This window comes from Coregonus clupeaformis, chromosome 17 (genome assembly GCF_020615455.1).
Source record: "Coregonus clupeaformis isolate EN_2021a chromosome 17, ASM2061545v1, whole genome shotgun sequence".
In the NCBI taxonomy this organism is placed as follows: domain Eukaryota; kingdom Metazoa; phylum Chordata; class Actinopteri; order Salmoniformes; family Salmonidae; genus Coregonus; species Coregonus clupeaformis.
This window is the reverse complement of record NC_059208.1, coordinates 41,616,157-41,637,587: the sequence shown is the minus strand read 5'-3', so window position 1 is coordinate 41,637,587 and position 21,431 is coordinate 41,616,157. Positions and strand designations below refer to the sequence as shown.

Below are 21,431 nucleotides of genomic sequence, written 5' to 3'. Positions count from 1 at the left end.
TGACCTGTTTGGAGAGCTCCTTGGTCTTCATGGTGCCACTTGCTTGGTGGTTCCCCTTGCTTAGCGGTGTTGCAGACTCTGTGGCATTTCAGAACAAGTGTATATATACTGAGATCATGTGACACTTAGATTGCACACAGGTGGACTTTATTTAACTAATTATGTGACTTCTGAAGGTAATTGGTTGGACCAGATATTATTTAGGGGCTTCATAGAAAAGGGGGTGAATTCATATGCACTTACCACTTTTCCGTTATTTATTTGTTCGAATTTTTTGAAACAAGTTATTTTTTTCATTTCACTTCACCAATTTTGACTATTTTGTGTGTGTCCATGACATGAAATCCAAATAAAAATCAATTTAAATTACAGGTTGTAATGCAACAAAATAGGAAAAACGCCAAGGGGGATGAATACTTTTGCAAGGCACTGTATATAGACAGGTGTGTGCCTTTCCAAATCATGTCCAATCAGTTGAATTTACCACAGATGGACTCCAATCAAGTTGTAGGAACATCTCAAGGATGATTAATGGAAACAGGATACACCTGAGCTCAATTTTGAGTCTCATAGCAAAGGGTCTGAATACTTATGTAAATGAGGTATTTCTGTTTTTTATACACTACCGGTCAAAAGTTTTAGAACACCTACTCATTTAAGGGTTTTTCTTTATTTTTACTATTTCCCACATTGTAGAAAAATAGTGAAGACATTTGAAAACTTTGAAATAACACATACAGAATCATGAAGTATCCAAACAAGTGTTAAACAAATCAAAATATATTTTATATTTGAGATTCATCAAATAGCCACCCTTTCCCTTGATGACAGTTTTGCACACTCTTGGCATTCTCTCAACCAGCTTCACCTGGAGTGCTTTTCCAACAGTCTTGAAGGAGTTCCCACAGGTATGTTGGGTCATTGTCCTGTTGAAAAACAAATGATAGTCCCACTAAACCCAAACCAGATGGGATGGCGTATCGCTGCAGAATGCTGTGGTAGCCATGCTGGTTAAGTGTGCCTTGAATTCTAAATAAATCACAGACAGTGTCACCAGCAAAGCACCCCCACACCATAACACCTCCTCCTCCATGCTTTACGGTGGGAAATACACATTCAGAGATCATCCGTTCACCCACACCGCGTCTCACAAAGACACGCCGGTTGGAACCAAAAATCTCAAATTTGGACTCCAGACCAAAGGACAAATTTCCACCGATCTCATGTCCATTGCTCGTGTTTCTTGGCCCAAGCAAGTCTCTTCTTCTTAATGGTGTCCTTTAGTAGTGGTTTCTTTGCAGCAATTCGACCATGAAGGCCTGATTCACACAGTCTCCTCTGAACAGTGGATGTTGAGATGTGTCTTCTACTTGAACTCTGTGAAGCATTTATTTGGGCTGCAATTTCTGAGGCTGTAACTCTAATGAACTTATCCTCTGCAGCAGAGGTAACTCTGGGTCTTCCTATCCTGTGGCGGTCCTCATGAGAGCCAGTTTCATCATAGAGCTTGATGGTTTTTGCGACTGCACTTGAAAAAACTTTCAAAGTTCTTGAGATTTTCCATGTTGACTGACCTTCATGTCTTAAAGTAATGATGGACTGTCGTTTCTCTTTGCTTATTTGAGCTGTTCTTGCCATAATATGGACTTGGTCTTTTACCAAATAGGGCTATCTTCTGTACACCCCCTACCTTGTCACAACACAATTGATTGGTTCAAACGCATTACGAAGGAAAGAAATTCCACAAATTAACTTTTAAGACACACCTGTTAATTAAAATGCATTCCAGGTGACTACCTCATGAAGCTGGTTGAGAGAATGCCAAGAGTGTTCAAAGCTGTCATCAAGGCTAAGGGTGGCTATTTGAAGAATCTCAAATATAAAATACATTTTGATTTGTTTAACACTTTTTTGGTTACTACATGATTCCATGTGTGTTATTTCATAGTTTTGATGTCTTCACTGTTATTCTACAATTTAGAAAATAGTAAAAAATTAAGAAAAACCCTTGAATGAGTAGGTGTCCTAAATCTTTTGACCGGTAGTGTATATAATACATTTGCTAAAATTTCTAAAATCCTGTTTTCGCTTTGTCATTGTGGGGTATTGTGTGTAGATTGCTGAGGATTTTTATTTTATTTTATCCATTTTAGAATAAGGCTGTAACATAACAAAATGTGTAAAAAGTCAAGAGGTCTGAATACTTTCCGAAGGCACTGTATATATAAAATATATACAGTTGAATTCGGATGTTTACATACACTTAGGATGGAGTCATTAAAACTAGTTTTTCAACCACTCCACAAATTCCTTGTTAACAAAGTATAGTTTTGGCAAGTCGGTTAGGACATCTACTTTGTGCATGACACAAGTAATTTTTCCAACAATTGTTTACAGACAGATTATTTCACTTATAATTCACTGTATCACAATTCCAGTGGGTCAGAAGTTTACATACACTAAGTTGACTGTGCCTTTAAACAGCTTGGAAAATTCCAGAAAATTATGTCATGGCTTTAGAAGCTTCTGATAGGCTAATTGACATCATTTGAGTCAATTGGAGGTGTACCTGTGGATGTATTTCAAGGCCTACCTTCAAACTCATTGCCTCTTTGCTTGACATCATGGAAAAATCAAAAGAAATCAGCCTTGGGAGCAATTTCCAAATGCCTGAAGGTACCACGTTCATCTGTACACACAATAGTACACAAGTATAAACACCATGGGACCACGCAGCCGTCATACCGCTCAGGAAGGAGACGCGTTCTGTCTCCTAGAGATTAACGTACTTTGGTGCGAAAAGTGCAAATCAATCCCAGAACAACAGCAAAGGACCTTGTGTGGATGCTGGAGGAAACAGGTACAAAAGTATCTATATCCACAGTAAAACGAGTCCTATATCGACATAACCTGAAAGGCCGCTCAGCAAGGAATAAGCCACTGCTCCAAAACTGCCCATAAAAAGCCAGACTATGGTTTGCAACTGCACATGGGGACAAAGATTGTACTTTTTGGAGAAATGTCCTCTGGTTTTATGAAAAAAAATAGAACTGTTTGGCCATAATGACCATCGTTATGTTTGGAGGAAAAAGGGGGATGCTTGCAAGCCGAAGAACACCATCCCAACCGTGAAGCACGGGGGTGGCAGCATCATGCTGTGGGGGTGCTTTGCTGCAGGAGGGACTGGTGCACTTTACAAAATAGATGGCATCATAAGGAAGGAAAATTATGTGGATATATTGAAGCAACATCTCAAGACATCAGTCAGGAAGTTAAAGCTTGGTCACAAATGGATCTTCCAAATGGACAATGACCCCAAGCATACTTCCAAAGTTGTGGCAAAATGCTTAAGGACAAAAAAGTCAGGGTATTGGAGTGGCCATCACAAAGCCCTGACCTCAATCCTATAGAAAGTTTGTGGGCGGAACTGAAAAAGCATGTGCGAGCAAGGAGGCCTACAAACCGGACTCAGTTACACCAGCTCTGTCAGGAGGAATGGGCCAAAATTCACCCAACTTATTTTGGGAAGCTTGTGGAAGGCTACCCGAAACGTTTGACCCAAGTTAAACAATTTAAAGGCAATGCTACCAAATACTAATTGAGTGTACGTAAACTTCTGACCCACTGGGAATGTTATGAAAGAAATAAAAGCTGAAATAAATCGTTCTTGCTACTATTATTCTGACATTTCACATTCTTAAAATAAAGTGGTGTTCCTAACTGACCTAAGACAGGGAAGTTTTACTAGGATTAAATGTCAGGAATTGTGAAAAACTGAGTTTAAATGTATTTGGCTAAGGTGTATGTAAACTTCCAACTTCAACTGTATACAGTGGGGAAAAAAAGTATTTAGTCAGCCACCAATTGTGCAAGTTCTCCCACTTAAAAAGATGAGAGAGGCCTGTAATTTTCATCATAGGTACACGTCAACTATGACAGACAAAATGAGAAAAAAAATCCAGAAAATCACATTGTAGGATTTTTAATGAATTTATTTGCAAATTATGGTGGAAAATAAGTATTTGGTCAATATCAAAAGTTTCTCAATACTTTCTTATATACCCTTTGTTGGCAATGACACAGGTCAAACGTTTTCTGTAAGTCTTCACAAGGTTTTCACACACTGTTGCTGGTATTTTGGCCCATTCCTCCATGCAGATCTCCTCTAGAGCAGTGATGTTTTGGGGCTGTCGCTGGGCAACACGGACTTTCAACTCCCTCCAAAGATTTTCTATGGGGTTGAGATCTGGAGACTCCAGGACCTTGAAATGCTTCTTACGAAGCCACTCCTTCGTTGCCCGGGCGGTGTGTTTGGGATCATTGTCATGCTGAAAGACCCAGCCACGTTTCATCTTCAATGCCCTTGCTGATGGAAGGAGGTTTTCACTCAAAATCTCACGATACATGGCCCCATTCATTCTTTCCTTTACACGGATCAGTCGTCCTGGTCCCTTTGCAGAAAAACAGCCCCAAAGGATGATGTTTTCACTCCCATGCTTCACAGTAGGTATGGTGTTCTTTGGATGCAACTCAGCATTCTTTGTCCTCCAAACACGACAAGTTGAGTTTTTACCAAAAAGTTCTATTTTGGTTTCATCTGACCATATGACTTTCTCCCAATCCTCTTCTGGATGCACTCTAGCAAACTTCAGACGGGCCTGGACATGTACTGGCTTAAGCAGGGGGACACGTCTAGCACTGCAGGATTTGAGTCCCTGGTGGCGTAGTGTGTTACTGATGGTAGGCTTTGTTACTTTGGTCCCAGCTCTCTGCAGGTCATTCACTAGGTCCCCCCGTGTGGTTCTGGGATTTTTGCTCACCGTTCTTGTGATCATTTTGACCCCACAGGGTGAGATCTTGCGTGGAGCCCCAGATCGAGGGAGATTATCAGTGGTCTTGTATGTCTTCCATTTCCTAATAATTGTTCCCACAGTTGATTTCTTCAAACCAAGCTGCTTACCTATTGCAGATTCAGTCTTCCCAGCCTGGTGCAGGTCTACAATTTTGTTTCTGGTGTCCTTTGACAGCTCTTTGGTCTTGGCCATAGTGGAGTTTGGAGTGTGACTGTTTGAGGTTGTGGACAGGTGTCTTTTATACTGATAACAAGTTCAAACAGGTGCCATTAATACAGGTAACGAGTGGAGGACAGAGGAGCCTCTTAAAGAAGAAGTTACTGGTCTGTGAGAGCCAGAAATCTTGCTTGTTTGTAGGTGACCAAATACTTATTTTCCACCATAATTTGCAAATAAATTCATTAAAAATCCTACAATGTGATTTTCTGGATTTTCTTTTCTCAATTTGTCTGTCATAGTTGACGTGTACCTATGATGAAAATGACAGGCCTCTCTCATCTTTTTAAGTGGGAGAACTTGCACAATTGGTGGCTGACTAAATACTTTTTTTCCCCACTGTATATCAAAGAGACATTACCCAGGCCATCATGTTTTGTAGATTCAGTTATATGCCACAATATAAAAGTAATGTAAAAGATAAGCACCATGTAAATTCCAGAACTGCAGTGCTTTTTCATTCATTTGTGATCTTGATCTACATAACCAATGGTGTGGGATGTGTGGACTCATACTGACATTAGACTACTTTTGAGGTCTTAAAAACATTTGACAAATGTTGTTTTTGGAGTCTAATGTCCCTTTAAATGTTAGATGCACCATCTGCTCTTGGTGTGTGGGTGACTATATTATAGAAATGGCCATAAATTACTAAAGCGGCACTGTCTAAAACATCTCTGCCTGAAAGGACAGTCAATTTCATCGTAAACCTTATTGAAGAGATAAAGTGCTGCAATTTATTGCAGCATTTACGCTACTAACCAGGTACAGTGCCTTCAGAAAGTATTCACACCCCTTTACCTTTGCCACATTTTGTTTAAAATTAATTGGATTGCGATTTTTTTGTCACTGGCCTGCACAGAATACCCCATAATGTCAAAGTGGAATGATGGTTTTCGAAATGTTTACAGATTAATTAAAAATGAAAAGCTGAAATGTCTTGAGTCAATAAACCCTTTGTTATGGCAAGCCTAAATAAGTTCAGGAGTAAAAATGTCCTTAACAAGTCACATAATAAGTTGCATGGATTCACTCTGTGTGCAATAATAGTGTTTAACATGATTTTTGAATGACTACCTCATCTCTGTACCCCACAAATACAATTATCTGTAAGGTCCCTCAGTTGAGCAGTGAATTCAAACACAGATTCAACCACAAAGACCAGGGATGTCTTCCAATGCCTCGCAAATAATCCCACCTACAGTATTGGTAGATAGATAAATAAAAAAGCAGACATTCAATATCCATTTGAGCATGGTGAAGTTATTAATTACACTTTGGGTGGTGTATCAATACACCCAGTCACTACAACGATACAGGCATCCTTCCTAACTCAGTTGCTGGAGAGGAAGGAAACTGCTCAGGGATTTCACCATGAAGCCAATGGTGACTAAAAACAGTTACAGAGTTTAATGGCTGTGATAGGAGAATACTGAGTATGGATCAACAACATTTTAGTTACTCCACAATACTAACCTAATTCACAGAGTGAAAAGAAGGAAGCCTGTAAAGAATAAAAATATGCCAAAACATGCATCCTGTTTGCAACAAGGCACTAAAGTAATACTGCAAGAAATGTGGCAAAAAATTACTTTTTGTCCTGAATACAAAGTGTTATGTTTGGGGCAAAAAACATTAAATATACAAACAAAAACACAAAACATTATTGAGTACCACTCTCCATGTTTTCAAGCATTGTGGTGGCTGCATCATGTTATGGGTATGCTTGTAATCATCAAGGACTGGGGGGTCTTTCAGGATAAAAAAACAAACAGAATGGAGCTAAGCACAGGCAAAACCCAAGAGGAAAACCTGGTTCAGTCTGCTTTCCACCAGACACTGGGATATGAATTCACCTTTCAGCAGGACAATAACCTAAAACACAAGGCCAAATCTACACTGGAGTTGCTTACCAAGAAGACAGTAAATGTTCCTGAGTGGCTGAGTTACAGTTTTGACTTAAATCTACAGTACTTTAAAATCTATGGCAAGACCTGAAAATAGTGTTTAGCAATGATTAACAACCAATTTGACAGAGCTTGAAGAATTTAGAAAATAATAATGGGCAAATGTTGCACAATCCAGGTGTGCAAAGCTCTTAGAGACTTACCCAGAAAGACTCACAGCTGTAATCGCTGCCAAAGATTCTACAAAGTATTGACTCAGGTGTGTGAATACTTATGTAAATGAGATATTCCTGTTTTTCATTTTCAATACATTTGAAAACGTTTCTAAAAACATGTTTTCACTTTGTCATTATGGGGTATTATGTGTAGATGAGTGAGAAAAAAATATATTTAATCAATTTTGAATTCAGGCTGTAACAACTAAATGTGGAATATGTCAAGGGGTATGAATACTTTTTGAAGTCACAGTATTTAAGGTTGCATTGTAAATACACTATTCAGAATCATATGAGCCTTCAGTGTTGTAAATAATTAATCTAAGAACATTTCATGTGTTCTGTGTAACCCAAATGTTACAAGTTTATAAATACTGTACAATTTTTTATCTATTTGATCTTTTTATAGTGAGATTTCAATGGGTATTGGAAGGTGAATTGTTTCTGTGGTTTTTAATGAAAATAATTGCGTTTGTAAGACTTGATTTAACTATTAAATGTGAAGACAACATATCCCTTTCTTGTGCCTTTTTTCTGTCTTCTTCCACTCCTCCCTCCTCCATCGTTCATCTCTCCATCATCTTAAACACACATCTCAGTCACCATCTTGACCTCTTTCCAGCTCTGTCTCCACTGTCTCCCACATGTTAGCACCTTCCACTACAAAATGTAGAGCTTGGCGAATGTTGCTGAAGTTGATAAGACACACAAACCTTGGATTCAAACTGACACAAACCTTGGATTCAAACTGACACAAGCCTTGGATTCAAACTGTGATCACCATCTCTAACATCGTCCAATTTAAACAAACCCCCCACCTTCCCCACCACCACCTCAGCCCGCCCTTCCCACAAGTTTTTTATTCCATCTAGCATACTAAAGTAATTCCAGTCTGGTCCTCGTGTAGGCCTATCATGTGTCTCTATAAATGCCACACACACTGTTACTCATGTCTCACCCCGACTCTGGTGACTGCTCCTGTGGTACGGGTTCCAGACGATTGGTGGTGGGGTCTATGCTGTGTTAACCTCTACCCCCGTTCTCCCCCTTCCTGTCCTGGCCCACTTCTCATGCAGCCCCGAAACACAAACCAACCGTCGCTAGACACCTGACACTCGGCCCAAGCTGTATATATAACATGTTAATCATTTTCAAACGGCGCCGTTGCTCGCTTCTGAAAGAGTGTGTGTGTGGGGGTCCGGTGGTGGGAGTGTTTTTCTGAAATCCTGTTTTTGAAGTGTGTGTGTTTGTGTGTCTGTGTGTGTGTGTCTGTGTGTGCATGTCGGTGTGGGTAAGTGAAGTGAGTGTGTCTAATCGTTTACAATGCATTTGCTTGCAAGTGTGTTTAGCCTGTATATGCATGAGTCTGTCTGTGTGTGTGTGTGTGTGTGTGTGTGTGTGATGGTGATCATGGGTGTTTACGACCTTTTGTGTGTGTGTCAGCAAGGAGGTAATAAGAAGAGGTAATAAGAAGAACTGGCCTCTCTTGACATTACCAAAATTTAGGAGGCTCCACCACCTCGTAACTTACCTTGTTATGAATTTCGCACTGAGCCAGCAGGGATCACAGGTCTCCTGTCCCTGTCACTGGTCCCTATTCCTGTTGGGGTGATTTCTAGCGACGAGGGGCACATTACAAATGTTCACACTATCTTGCCAACACGACCCAAGGTATATTCCTTTCACATGTTCCTTTATAGCACGGTTCCAGGAACTATGGTTGATGTGTAACCAGACCAGCACAGTACAGCATGGCTTTCTGAGGGAAAAAGGCCCACAGAGACTGCAGCACCAGGGTTGTGTTCAGTACGGAAAAAGTTATGAAACAGGGAGATATTACCTGACTTTGTCCAATAAGAAACACTCAAACGTTTTAAAACATTTTGCTACAGTGTGCCCTACTGAACACAACCCAGGGCTCCCCAGAGAGAAAATACTAATTAAACTCCCCAGCTAAATCACACATTAACTGTGCACTCCATGCTGTTGAACAAATAGAGCATCCCCCTCCCTAGCTCCCTTCATCCTCCAAATTCTTTGCTTTAATGAGATTAAAACAGTCACTTTCCCCCTGAGCAGATAGTCTTCATCATGTCCACCCCAAGAGTGAAGAGATTCAGTGTTATTCAATTATTATTATATTAATTAAATGTATTTGTAGTCACGTGTTAAGGAATTCTGCTGCTTTTCTGGGCCTGTGTCTCTCTTAGCCTCAGCATTCATCTCTGTGACCTCTGACCCAATATCAACTGGACAATCAAGGTCACCTGTTAAGGTATTGAAGAAACATTACACTCCAAAATCAAGTTTTTCTGATGTTTTCTGTGACCTCAAAAGTGGTCATCTGTTGAGATGAGTCCATGTCCCATGCTATATATGAATGGAAAAGATGAGCACCATTTAATTTCCAAACATATTTACATTCATTTGTAGTATTACCATCTTGTTAAGATATTTAATAACACACTCCACACAACACATTTTCATATATAACTTTATTGAATATATTATATATATATTTTTAGGCTCATAATTTTGTATTGCTTACCCATCACAAATGTCCTTAGTTTGATTAATGTGCAGTAGAGTAGAAATATCATGTATTATGAAGAGATTGTTGTCTTCTTCAATCACAAGAGCATAGGGTCTCACCCCCCTAACCCCAAGGTAGGATCTTTAAAGCAGTGGATCTCAACTGGTTTTTTCTCGGGACCCAAATTAACCCAGGTTGTCTCAGTCACGACCCAGTATTTGCATTGCAAAATAAAATATGTGAAAATGCAAACTGTAAAAGTATTTTTAAGTCCATATTCATAGTAATTGTAGAAATTATATGACAAAGGAAATTAGTCAAATTTGCCCATATTCTTGACGAAGAATGTTAATAAACTCACTGGTTTAAGACCACAAAATCAACCAAATCCGCTAAATAGTGCTGCTAGCTCTATATTGAAAATACTATGATTGAAGAAAAATAATTCAGAGATTACATTTTTTAATCACTTTCTATCTGGTTTGGGTCGCAACCCACCAGTTGAGAATCACTTCTTTAAAGAATAACATTAAGAATATATACCATCACTAAAATAAATAGATTCATATAAAGTCTATAGTCTACTACACTTGTCAGGAAGAATAAAAAACACAAATTAGGCTATGTTGGTTATACCTGTATTAACAAAACAATAGCCTTAAAAATGGGATGATAACAATAATTATAACAATAATAGTGACAATAATAATAATAGTCAAATCAAATATATTTGATATCAAATACAAAATGACACTCATAATTTGCGCACGTGCTTTCCGCATGACGCCATCAGATTGAATGTGATGCAGCTAGAAATGACTGAAAATTCTAAACTTTAAAGAAATAGAAAAATAGAAAAATCATAGTTCAAAATGTACAAATGTACCCTTCATTTACGATTACGAGAATAAAAACAACAGCAATGTGATACTATTCAAGAAGTTACAATCTTTACAGTCGTGTAACCTGGCTATGATAATCAATCACTCGGAATGATAAGATAACCCAAAGTTTACAACTATAGACATATTGTGCATTTCAAAATGAATATATATTCAATAATATTGTTAATAATACATTTTATATTCTAGTCAGTGGAATAGATATATTAATAGTAGTCAAAAACAGACTGAGATGGAGTGATAGGGCAGGGAATGGCCAATATTGTCTTTCAGTTATCTTAAATTTTTCTACAGCCCTTTTTGGTAAAACTTTACAGAAGCCCTGTCATACAGTCCTCAAAATATCAATGTCTTAAGCAGTCATAAACACAAATACAATAGGTAATCAAACACTAGTATGTCGCATACAGCAAGTATGTGCAAGCTAACTATGGCCTGAGGCCACTGTATGAGCCGTCATGACCGTGTTAAGGCAGTTGTCATGAATTTACAGTAGTAGTGACTGCTTATAACATCCCTAATGTCATTGTTATGTATGGCAGCGAACAGTATGTTGTAAAGCATTACCTGTTAAGTCATTGTTATGACAGCGAAAAGTAGGTTGTATGACAGGGAGTTTATGTAAAGTGTTACCTGCCATTTTGCCCTGCACCTCCATGGCTCTTGCTCCTATCTCCAAGGCTCACACTGGCGTGGTTCTCCTGTTCAGTGTGTCGGAGTCGGTGTCCCTGTTCCGTTTGCCCCCCAGGCGGTCCAGGGTGCCCATGCCCCTCTCTCTCTCCATGGTGCCAGTGGACAGAGGTGGCTGCTGGGGGGTAGGACCGGAGGACGACAAGGTATTCAGCGGCGCAATGGCAGTGGCGCCAGCCACTGCATTCTGGCCCGCCGCAGAGAGGTTGGACTTGGAGAGAGAAGGCAGGGTACCGCTCATCATCACCCCCACTTCCTCTTTGGGGAAGTAGTTGTGCAGCTGGTAGAGGGAGGCCCGGTCCACCGTGCCGTAGAGGGGGGGCCCGCCGCCACCAAGACTACCCATCTTGGAGTCCCGGGTCAGGGTATACATGGAGATATCGCCCCCTACTCCTCCACCAGCATGGTGTTGGTTGGGCAGAGTGGCCACGGAGAAAGATGGGGCAGACGGTGGTAATGCAAAACTCTTGGCGCCTGTGGGTGAGGTGTCACGGGGGGAGCGTGGCGGGTCGGTAGAGTGTGAGCTGGAGCGGGAGTGCCGGCGGAAGCGGTAGCTGGGCAGGCGGAGCATGGCGTGCGTGGTGCTCTTGAAGAGTTCGGTACGCGAGCGGCAGCGCAGCTCCTTGTTCTTCTCTATGTAAATGTTGACGGCCAGGACGCCCACCATCTCAGCCAGGATGAAGGAGAGGCCTCCAAAGTAGAAGGACCAGCCGTACGAGTAATGCCACTTCTTGTCCTCGTCCTTCTTGGGCGAGATGTCGCTCAGCGCCGCAGAGATGTACACGATCACGCCGATGATGTTGCTCAGGCCTGGAGGACAGAGAAAGAAGGTGTGAGACGTGTAAAAAAGGTCTGTGAGATATGGACTGGAATACAGTGCATTCGGAAAGTTTTCAGACCCCTTCACTTTTTCCACATTTTGTTACGTTACAGCCTTTTTTTTTTTTTTTTTACTAATCCTCATCAATCTACACACAACACCCCATAATGACAAAGCAAAAACAGGTTTTTAGACATTTTTTATTTGTTAAAATTTTTTACATAAGTATTCAGGCCCTTTGCTATGAGACTCGAAATTGAGCTCAGGTGCATCCTGTTTCCATTGATCATCCTTGAGTTGAGCTCAGGTGCATCCTGTTTCCATTGATCATCCTTGAGATGTTTCTACAACTTGATTGGAGTCCATGTCACGACTTCCGCCGAGGCTGCCTCCCCTCCTTGTTCGGGCAGGCTTCGGCGTTCGTCGTCACCGGAGTACTAACCACTGCCGCCCCAATCATCATCACAATTGTCTTGTCAATCACACACACCTGGTTATATTCCCCTAATTAGTCTGTGTATAAGTGTTCCCTCTGCCCCCTTGTCCTTGTGGGTGATTGTTTATTTGTGGAGGTTAGTGAAGCTCGGTGGAGCTCGTGTATTGTGTATTGACAGGAGTATTTTTCCCGTATGCCTTGTAATTTCCAGTGCGCCTGTTTTGTGCCCTGGAGTGTGTTTGACGCATTTCCGCGTAAACCTGTATTTTGCGGATTAAAGCCTGTTATTTTGTGATTTACCCTCCTGCGCCTGACTCCTTCATCACCACCTCATCACAGTCCACCTGTGGTAAATTCAATTGACTGGACATGATTTGGAAAGGCACACACTTGTCTATATAAGGTCATGAGCCATGAGGTCGAAGAAATTGTCAGTAGAGCTCAGAGACAGGATTGTGTCGAGGCAGGTTACCAAAAAAATTCTGCAGCATTGAAGGTCCCAAGAACACATCAATCTACACACAATACCCCATAATGACAAAGCAAAAATATGTTTTTAGATGTTTTTTTAAAATGTTCTAAAAAAATAAAATACAAGTATTCATATAAGTAACTTCATATAATGAAAAACTTAAATATCACATTTACATAAGTATTCAGACCCTTTACTCAGTACTTTGTTGAAGCACCTTTGGCAGCGGTAACAGCATCGAGTCTTCTTGGGTATGACGCTACAAGCTTGGCACACCTGTATTTGGGGAGTTTCTCCCATTCTTCTCTGCAGATCTTCTCAAGCTCTGTTAGGTTGGATGGGGAGCGTTGCTGCACAGCTATTTTCAGGTCTCTCCAGAGATGTTCGATCGGGTTCAAGTCCAGGCTCTGGCTGGGCCACTCAAGGACATTCAGAGACTTGTCCCGAAGCCACTCGTGCATTGTCTTGGCTGTGTGCTTAGGGTCGTTATCCTGTTGGAAGGTGAACCTTCGCCCCAGTCTGAGGTCCTAAGCGCTCTGGAGCAAGTTTTCATCAAGGATCTCTCTGTACTTTGCTCCATTCATCTCTCCCTCGATCCTGACTAGTCTCCCAGTCCCTGCCGCTGAAAAACATCCCCACAGCATGATGCTGCCAACACAATGCTTCACCGTAGGGATGGTGCCAGGTTTCCTCCATACGTGACGCTTGGCATTCAGGCCAAAGAGATCAATCTTGGTTTCATAAGACAAGAGAATCTTGTTTCTCATGGTCTGAGAGTCTTTAGGTGCCTTTAACTGTGGAGTGGCTTCGGTCTGGCCACTCTAACATAAAGGCCTGATTGGTAGAGTGCTGCGGAGATAGTTGTCCTTCTGGAAGGTTCTCCCATCTCTACAGAGGAACTCTAGAGCTCTGTCAAAGTGACCATCGGGTTCTTGGTCACCTCCCTGACCAAGGCCCTTCTCCCCTGATTGCTCCGTTTGGCCGGGCGGCCAGATCTAGAAAGAGTCTTGGTGGTTCCAAACTTCTTCCATTTAAAAGTGATGGAGGCCACTGTGTTCTTGGGGACCTTCAATGCTTCCCCAGATCTGTGCCTCAACACAATCCTGTCTCGGAGCTCTACGGACAATTCCTTCGACCTCATGGCTTGGTTTTTGCTCTGACATGCACTGTCAACTGTTGGACCTTATATAGACATACAGTGGGGGAAAAAAGTATTTAGTCAGCCACCAATTGTGCAAGTTCTCCCACTTAAAAAGATGAGAAAGGCCTGTAGTTTTCATCATAGGTACACGTCAACTATGACAGACAAATTGAGAGAAAAAAATCCAGAATTTTTTTTATGAATTTATTTATTTGCAAATTATGGTGGAAAATAAGTATTTGGTCACCTACAAACAAGCAAGATTTCTGGCTCTCACAGACCTGTAACTTCTTTAAGAGGCTCCTCTGTCCTCCACTCGTTACCTGTATTAATGGCACCTGTTTGAACTTGTTATCAGTATAAAAGACACCTGTCCACAACCTCAAACAGTCACACTCCAAACTCCACTATGGCCAAGACCAAAGAGCTGTCAAAGGACACCAGAAACAAAATTGTAGACCTGCACCAGGCTGGGAAGACTGAATCTGCAATAGGTAAGCAGCTTGGTTTGAAGAAATCAACTGTGTGAGCAATTATTAGGAAATGGAAGACATACAAGACCACTGATAATCTCCCTCGATCTGGGGCTCCACGCAAGATCTCACCCCGTGGGGTCAAAATGATCACAAGAACGGTGAGCAAAAATCCCAGAACCACACGGGGGGACCTAGTGAATGACCTGCAGAGAGCTGGGACCAAAGTAACAAAGCCTACCATCAGTAACACACTACGCCGCCAGGGACTCAAATCCTGCAGTGCCAGACGTGTCCCCCTGCTTAAGCCAGTACATGTCCAGGCCCGTCTGAAGTTTGCTAGAGTGCATTTGGATGATCCAGAAGAGGATTGGGAGAATGTCATATGGTCAGATGAAACCAAAATAGACCTTTTTGGTAAAAACTCAACTCGTCGTGTTTGGAGGACAAAGAATGCTGAGCTGCATCCAAAGAACACCATACCTACTGTGAAGCATGGGGGTGGAAACATCATGCTTTGGGGCTGTTTTTCTGCAAAGGGACCAAGACGACTGATCCGTGTAAAGGAAAGAATGAATGGAGCCATGTATCGTGAGATTTTGAGTGAAAACCTCCTTCCATCAGCAAGGGCATTGAAGATGAAACGTGGCTGGGTCTTTCAGCATGACAATGATCCCAAACACACCGCACGGGCAACGAAGGAGTGGCTTCGTAAGAAGCATTTCAAGGTCCTGGAGTGGCCTAGCCAGTCTCCAGATCTCAACCCCATAGAAAATATTTGGAGTGAGTTGAAAGTCTGTGTTGCCCAGCGACAGCCCCAAAACATCACTGCTCTAGAGGAGATCTGCATGGAGTGGGCCAAAAATCCAGCAACAGTGTGTGAAAACCTTGTGAAGACTTACAAAAAACGTTTGACCTGTGTCATTGCCAACAAAGGGTATATAACAAAGTATTGAGAAACTTTTGTTATTGACCAAATACTTATTTTCCACCATAATCTGCAAATAAATTCATAAAAAATCCTACAATGTGATTTTCTGGAAAAAAAATTCTCATTTTGTCTGTCATAGTTGACGTGTACCTATGATGAAAATTACAGGCCTCTCTCATCTTTTTAAGTGGGAGAACTTGCACAATTGGTGGCTGACTAAATACTTTTTTTCCCCACTGTATGTGCCTTTCCAAATCATGTCCAATCAATTGAATTTACCACAGATGGATTCAATCAAGTTGTAGAAACATCTCAAGGATGATCAATGGAAACAGGATGCACCTGAGGTCAATTCTGAGTCTCATAGCAAAGGGCCTGAATACTTATGTAAATAAGGTATTTCTGTTTTATATTTGTTACCATTTTCAAAAATGTCTAAAAACCAGTTTTTGCTTTGTCATTCTGGGGTGTTGTGTATAGATTGATGAGGATTACATATTTTTTTTAATCAATTTTAGAATAAGGCTGTAACATAACAAAATGTGGAAAAAGTCAAGGGGTCTGAATACTTTCTGAATGCACTGTATATACTGAACAAAAATATAAACGCAACATGTAAAGTGTTGGTCCCATGTTTCATGAGATGAAATAAAAGATCCCAGCAATTTTCCATTCACACAAAAGCTTATTTCTCACAAATTTTGTCCACTAATTTGTTTACATCCCTTTTGGTGAGCATTTCTCCTTTGCCAAGATAATACATCCACCTGACAGGTGTGGAATATCAAGAAGCTGATTAAACAGCATGATCATTACACAGGTGCACCTTGTGTTGGGGACAATAAAAGACCACTCTAAAATGTGCAGGTTTGTCACACAACACAATGCCACAGATGTCTCAAGTTTTGAGGGAGCGTGCAATTGGCATGCTGACTGCAGGAATGTCCACCACAGCTGTTGCCAGAAAATTGAATGTTAAATTCTCTACCATAATGTCGTTTTAGAGAATTTGGCTGTACGTCCAACCGGCCTCACAACCGCAGACCATGTGTAACCATGCCAGCCCAGGACCTCCACATCCGGCTTCTTCACCTGTGGGATCGTCTGAGACCAGCCACCCGGACAGCTGATGAAACTGAGGAGTATTTCTGTCTGTAATAAAGCCCTTTTGTGGGGAAAAACTCATTCTGATTGGCTGGGTTGGCCTGGCTCTCAAGTGGGTGGGCCTATGGCCTCCCAGATTCACCCAATGCATGTGCCCCTGCCCAGTCATGTGAAATCCATAGATTAGGGCCTAACAAATGTATTTCAATTGACTGATTTTCTTATATGAACTGTAACTCAGTAAAATATTTTAAATTGTTGCATGTTCCGTTTATATTTTTGTTCAGTATAATATGCCATTGATTTTCTCTGAGCTTTTCCATAAGGGGATGGGGGAATGGCTCTAAACGAACCATCTACATTTGATTACTTCTCTCGTGTTATGTCTCATTGACCCATATCGCCACTTAGGAGGTAGTCAATGGCATAATACTAAATAAACAATCTTTATCACTTCTGTTGTGTCGTGCCTCGTTGACCTGAGTCTCCACTCAAGGGATGATATACTGTAAGTGGGAAATCTAAACCGCAACCAACATCATTAACATAAAAATAGTTATGGGGAGGGAAAAACAACACAAAAGTGAATATCATGCATGGATGAAAGGATGGGGATAATTATATTATCCTTAATAATAACACTATTTTCTGAGTTCAGAGACCATTGAGAACATTTAAGGCAGACTAGGGCTATTGCAGTACATCTTAACAAGAGGAAAATTAGTATGGGACACCATTGAGCATGATTTTAACTCCAGGACTAGGCTTAATCTGTGTCCAGGAAAACAGACCCATGTGTCCTGAGTAATAGAGAAACAGTCAAGAACAAGACGCCAGCACCTTACCAGCAGCCACAAACAGGATGCCTCCTCCTAGGATGATGTTCCTCTTGCTCTTGTAGAAGCTGCTGGATGCAACACACATCGCTCCCATCAGGAGCAGTATAGCACTCAGGATGGGGAAGATACTGGAGGCTCGGACCACACCTGCAGACAGAGGGGGGTGAAATGTTCCTTAGTTGCTGATCTAAGGTCAGTTTCTTGTTGACAGTGGTTAATGGTTATAGTTATGATTTGGGGAGGGTAATTTGATCCTAGATCTGTGCCTATGGGTATCTTCTACCTGGAACTCTGCTTAGATAGGACTTCATATCCTCTGATAATATTGGAAGCGTCTGCAACCTTATTTTGTCATAACCTGCTGAGCGTAGCAAATATATATTAAAGATGAATGATTAAAGATGATGTTGTGAAGGTGACTTGCAGGGGTTGGAACCGAAATGACACTGTTCCGACCAGCAAAATAAAGTTCTGAACCAGTTTGAACCCCCCAAAAAAGTACCGGTTTATATTATTCCTTTCTGTTCCTTTTTACACCTCAAAAATTGTAATTTCTTTACATTTAGCTGTATATTAAATTACTTCACCAATCAGATAGAGTAGCTAAGCGAGCAGGTAAGTGATTTAGTCTGTAAAGTCGTTAAGAGTTAATTATATTTTGCCGTAACAGCATGGTTGAATCTTAATGAAATACAAACACACACACTGTGCTGCCAGTCACAGTGTAAGGCGCGTGATGCAACTGAAATGTTGCGGGTGAGGAGAGCGCAAGACAGGATGGAGGAAGCTTGCCTTGATGCGCTGGGCATCTTGTTATGATGCATTATCTGAATTACGCCCACAGAATTATACCTATACTTGAATGTCATTGAACTTCTGAGTTGATTTAACGTTGGACCAGAACAAACGTAGCTAGCTAACAAGCTTGTGTGTGCAGAGCAGCACTAGAATTAAAAACACGTCTTACCTTTTTGTACTTAATAAATCGAATGTGATAACTATCGTATCTCTCCCTAACTTCTGAATCAGGCTTGTAATGTCATCAGGTGGCTACAGTAACATATGCAGGTAGCCTACACACACGCACACCCACTGGCAAAGATTTCCAGCTGCCAGGCAGACGCTGGAATAAGTTTCTGAGTGACAGAGAGAGGCCTTTGCATAGGGGCTTTGTTGCGGACTGGAAAGAAATGTCCGGAATGTAAAAGAGCGTTATTAACCAGTTCCCGTGCTTTTAAAATAACGGTTCCGTTCTGGAACGGCATACATAATTTGTTTCCGGTTTGGGTTCTGATCCTCAAATAATATTGTTATTTTCCAATTTTCGATTCTGTTCCCTGAACTGGTTCCAACCCTTGCTTTTCAGGCTGCATATGTGACATTATCACCATCTGGAGTAAAGTAATATGCCACACTAAGCATTTATTTTGTAACACCTTTCATAAATGACTAAATGTATCCTACATTCTAATTCCAACCAATGTTCTGGTTTGATTGGAATATCCTATTGCTTTGTCATAATTCCCTCTGGCAAATGAGAGATACTCATTGAGTTAGCAAATTCATAACCTTGCACCTCGGCATTCACTGCTGCTGTTTCCCAGCTTTTCTTTTCAGTTCGACATCACATCTTTCTAGTGACATCCTCACACTGCCCACGTCCCTCACTTACGCAGGAGATACTCTGCTGCATCCTGATCATAGTCTGCATCGTCCGGGAAATGATTGATCTGAGAACACACTCCTCTCTTCAGCCCTGAGAGAGAGAGAGAGAGAGAGAGAGAGAGAGAGAGAGAGAGAGAGAGAGAGAGAGAGAGAGAGAGAGAGAGAGATCTGGGGCTTGGTGAATTAAGTATTCATTTGAATACCTTTTCAAGATGGTTAAAACAACCCTTTGTACTCAGAGGAAAACAACAGACTACGTCAATAATCAAGGAGCTGTAATCAGCATGTTGAGTATCCGCCACAAATATTATATCAAATGGCTGTGTTGTTGTCCTCTTCTGCTGTCTATCACTTACTGTAGGTAACACATTCTCCTCTTTGACATTCGCTAGTCTCACGTTGCCATACCTTCAAAATCAAGTCATTATCACGCCTGCTCCTCGACGAGACTAGTTTCTGCCAGATGACAATTGGGTAAAAATGCTAATGTTTGGTCATGTTAGACAAGCGACTCTTGAAATTCGCCTTTTCTTCTCCTGACTGTCTGCCACTGTCCACTGGATGTCCTCTAAATGCACTCCAGGTCGCATTGTGTCGAACTGTGTCTTTCATGGTTGAGCTGCTCATCAACTGCTCAACACATACACTCTTGTACACACACCTGCACATGCACGTATGTGCACATAAACGAGCATGCACACACACATGGGCACATATGTAAACACACTGAGCCAAACACAGTGATCCACCCACACCCACACACACACACACACACACACACACACTGAGCCATTCATCTGACCCCACCAAAACCCTGGAAATACACTGGTCCCCCATCACCCCTCCACACACACACACACACACACACACACACACACACACACACACACACACACACACACACACACACACACACACACACACACATCTAGTCCTCCCCTTACCCTCTAGACAGCAGATCCTCCAGAGGCCAGAGTGGGTGAGGGCTCCAGGGTCTTTTTTGTCCTTGTTGTTGGGGTCGTCCTGGGAGGAGTTAGCCGTGCTGTTGCAGATGAAGGCCCGTGCGTACAGCCAGTAGTCTGTCCCAATGGCCACCGCCATCAGGGAAAAGGCTGCAAACGCCCCCAAAGTGGTGAGGACAACCTGGATCCCCTTCTCCCACCACACCATGACTGGGCCGGAGAGAGGGAGGAGAGAGAGGGATGAGAGAGAGGGATTGAGAAAGAGAAGAGCTGGTGAAATGGTAAAGACGCCTGAAAAGCTACAAATCAAGAGTATCCTCTTGAATGGTGTGGGTTTGTCTGTGTTTCAAAGGAAACAACCGATATACCACAATTGACCCATTATTGACCTGCATGTTCAAAACCTGGTGTCTCGATTTTCAATTAATAAGACTTTATTAATCCCAGAGGGCCAATTAGAAAGGCATTGTCAGTGCTTTGTCTCTCTGATGACTTGTAATTGTTTTCATACAAAAGCCCTTTTTGAGAAAGGCAAAAAACTAAAACTTCTGTATAATTGTCTAGTCTAGTTACAAAATAATTACTTGGGTAAATCATTTTGTTTTCTTTTCAATCCAGGCATCTGTTAAATGTGTGTGTACTGTGTGTGTGTGTTTGGTGAAGTGTGTTTCTAGTGAAATGTGTGTTACCTTGGGGCATGCCTTTGCCTTTTGCCTCCATGTCTGCAGCTTGCTGTTCCTAGTCAGTGAAGAGTGCGCATTCAGAGTCCCCTCTGTCCAAGCAGCATCCATCGACCGCTCTTCCTCTCTCGTTTCCTCTCTTCTCTCTCGTTCCCCTGTCTCTCTCTATTTCTCTGCTCCCTTGTTCTTCCCGTCTCACTGTCTCTGTCTCTATGTGAACGTGGATCCGCAACTAAAGGTTCCTTCCCTCTTCTCAGTAAGTGGTCATGGCACTGGCAGGCATCTCAGCGTTGCTCCTGTGGGGTGAAGAATAAGAAGAAAAATAAAGGATTCAATAAATTAATGTGACGTGAGAGGGAAGCCAAGTAAAATGTTATTTCTTAACCTTACAAAAAGATAAATCATTAATACAACTGGGTTTGTACATTCTGCGATGACCAACCCGAAAGGAAAGAAACTGATTCGTTTCCACATTTCACCTAGAGAGAGATAGAGGGATATATAAAGCAAGAGGGAACGGGAAAGAAGCGAGAGAGCGTGTTCTATTCCATTGCCATGGCAACAGCAAATTCCAAAGACTAGGACTGAACAG

At 41.6% G+C, this 21,431-nt stretch overlaps 1 protein-coding gene across 3 annotated transcripts; it reads right to left on the bottom strand.

Annotated features, from left to right (window-relative positions):
- Positions 1–9,721: 9,721 nt before the first annotated feature.
- On the bottom strand, positions 9,722–21,373 carry LOC121586418 (voltage-dependent calcium channel gamma-4 subunit). 3 transcript variants are annotated; one of them, XM_041903076.1, is made up of 6 exons: positions 21,230–21,373; positions 20,849–21,135; positions 20,142–20,369; positions 19,205–19,288; positions 17,539–17,679; positions 9,722–12,126 (listed from the first exon to the last, which is right to left on the bottom strand). In XM_041903076.1, the coding sequence occupies exons 2-6, from the start codon at positions 20,877–20,879 to the stop codon at positions 11,309–11,311; spliced, it is 1,302 nt and encodes a 433-aa protein (XP_041759010.1). In that variant the 5' UTR covers positions 20,880–21,135; positions 21,230–21,373; the 3' UTR covers positions 9,722–11,308. The 3 variants fall into 3 exon arrangements, with proteins under 3 accessions (XP_041759010.1, XP_041759009.1, XP_041759011.1); XM_041903075.1 differs by having other exon boundaries at positions 21,265–21,373; XM_041903077.1 differs by having other exon boundaries at positions 21,282–21,357.
- Positions 21,374–21,431: the final 58 nt, after the last annotated feature.

Coding starts and splice junctions, on each gene's coding strand:
- LOC121586418 (XM_041903076.1), bottom strand. CDS start 20,879: ATGGAGGCAAAAGGCAAAGGCATGCCCCAAG. Junction 20,370..20,848: donor AGGCAAAGGCATGCCCCAAG/GTAACACACATT, acceptor TCTCCGGCCCAG/TCATGGTGTGGTGGGAGAAG. Junction 12,127..17,538: donor CATCCTGTTTGTGGCTGCTG/GTAAGGTGCTGG, acceptor TCTGTCCTCCAG/GCCTGAGCAACATCATCGGC.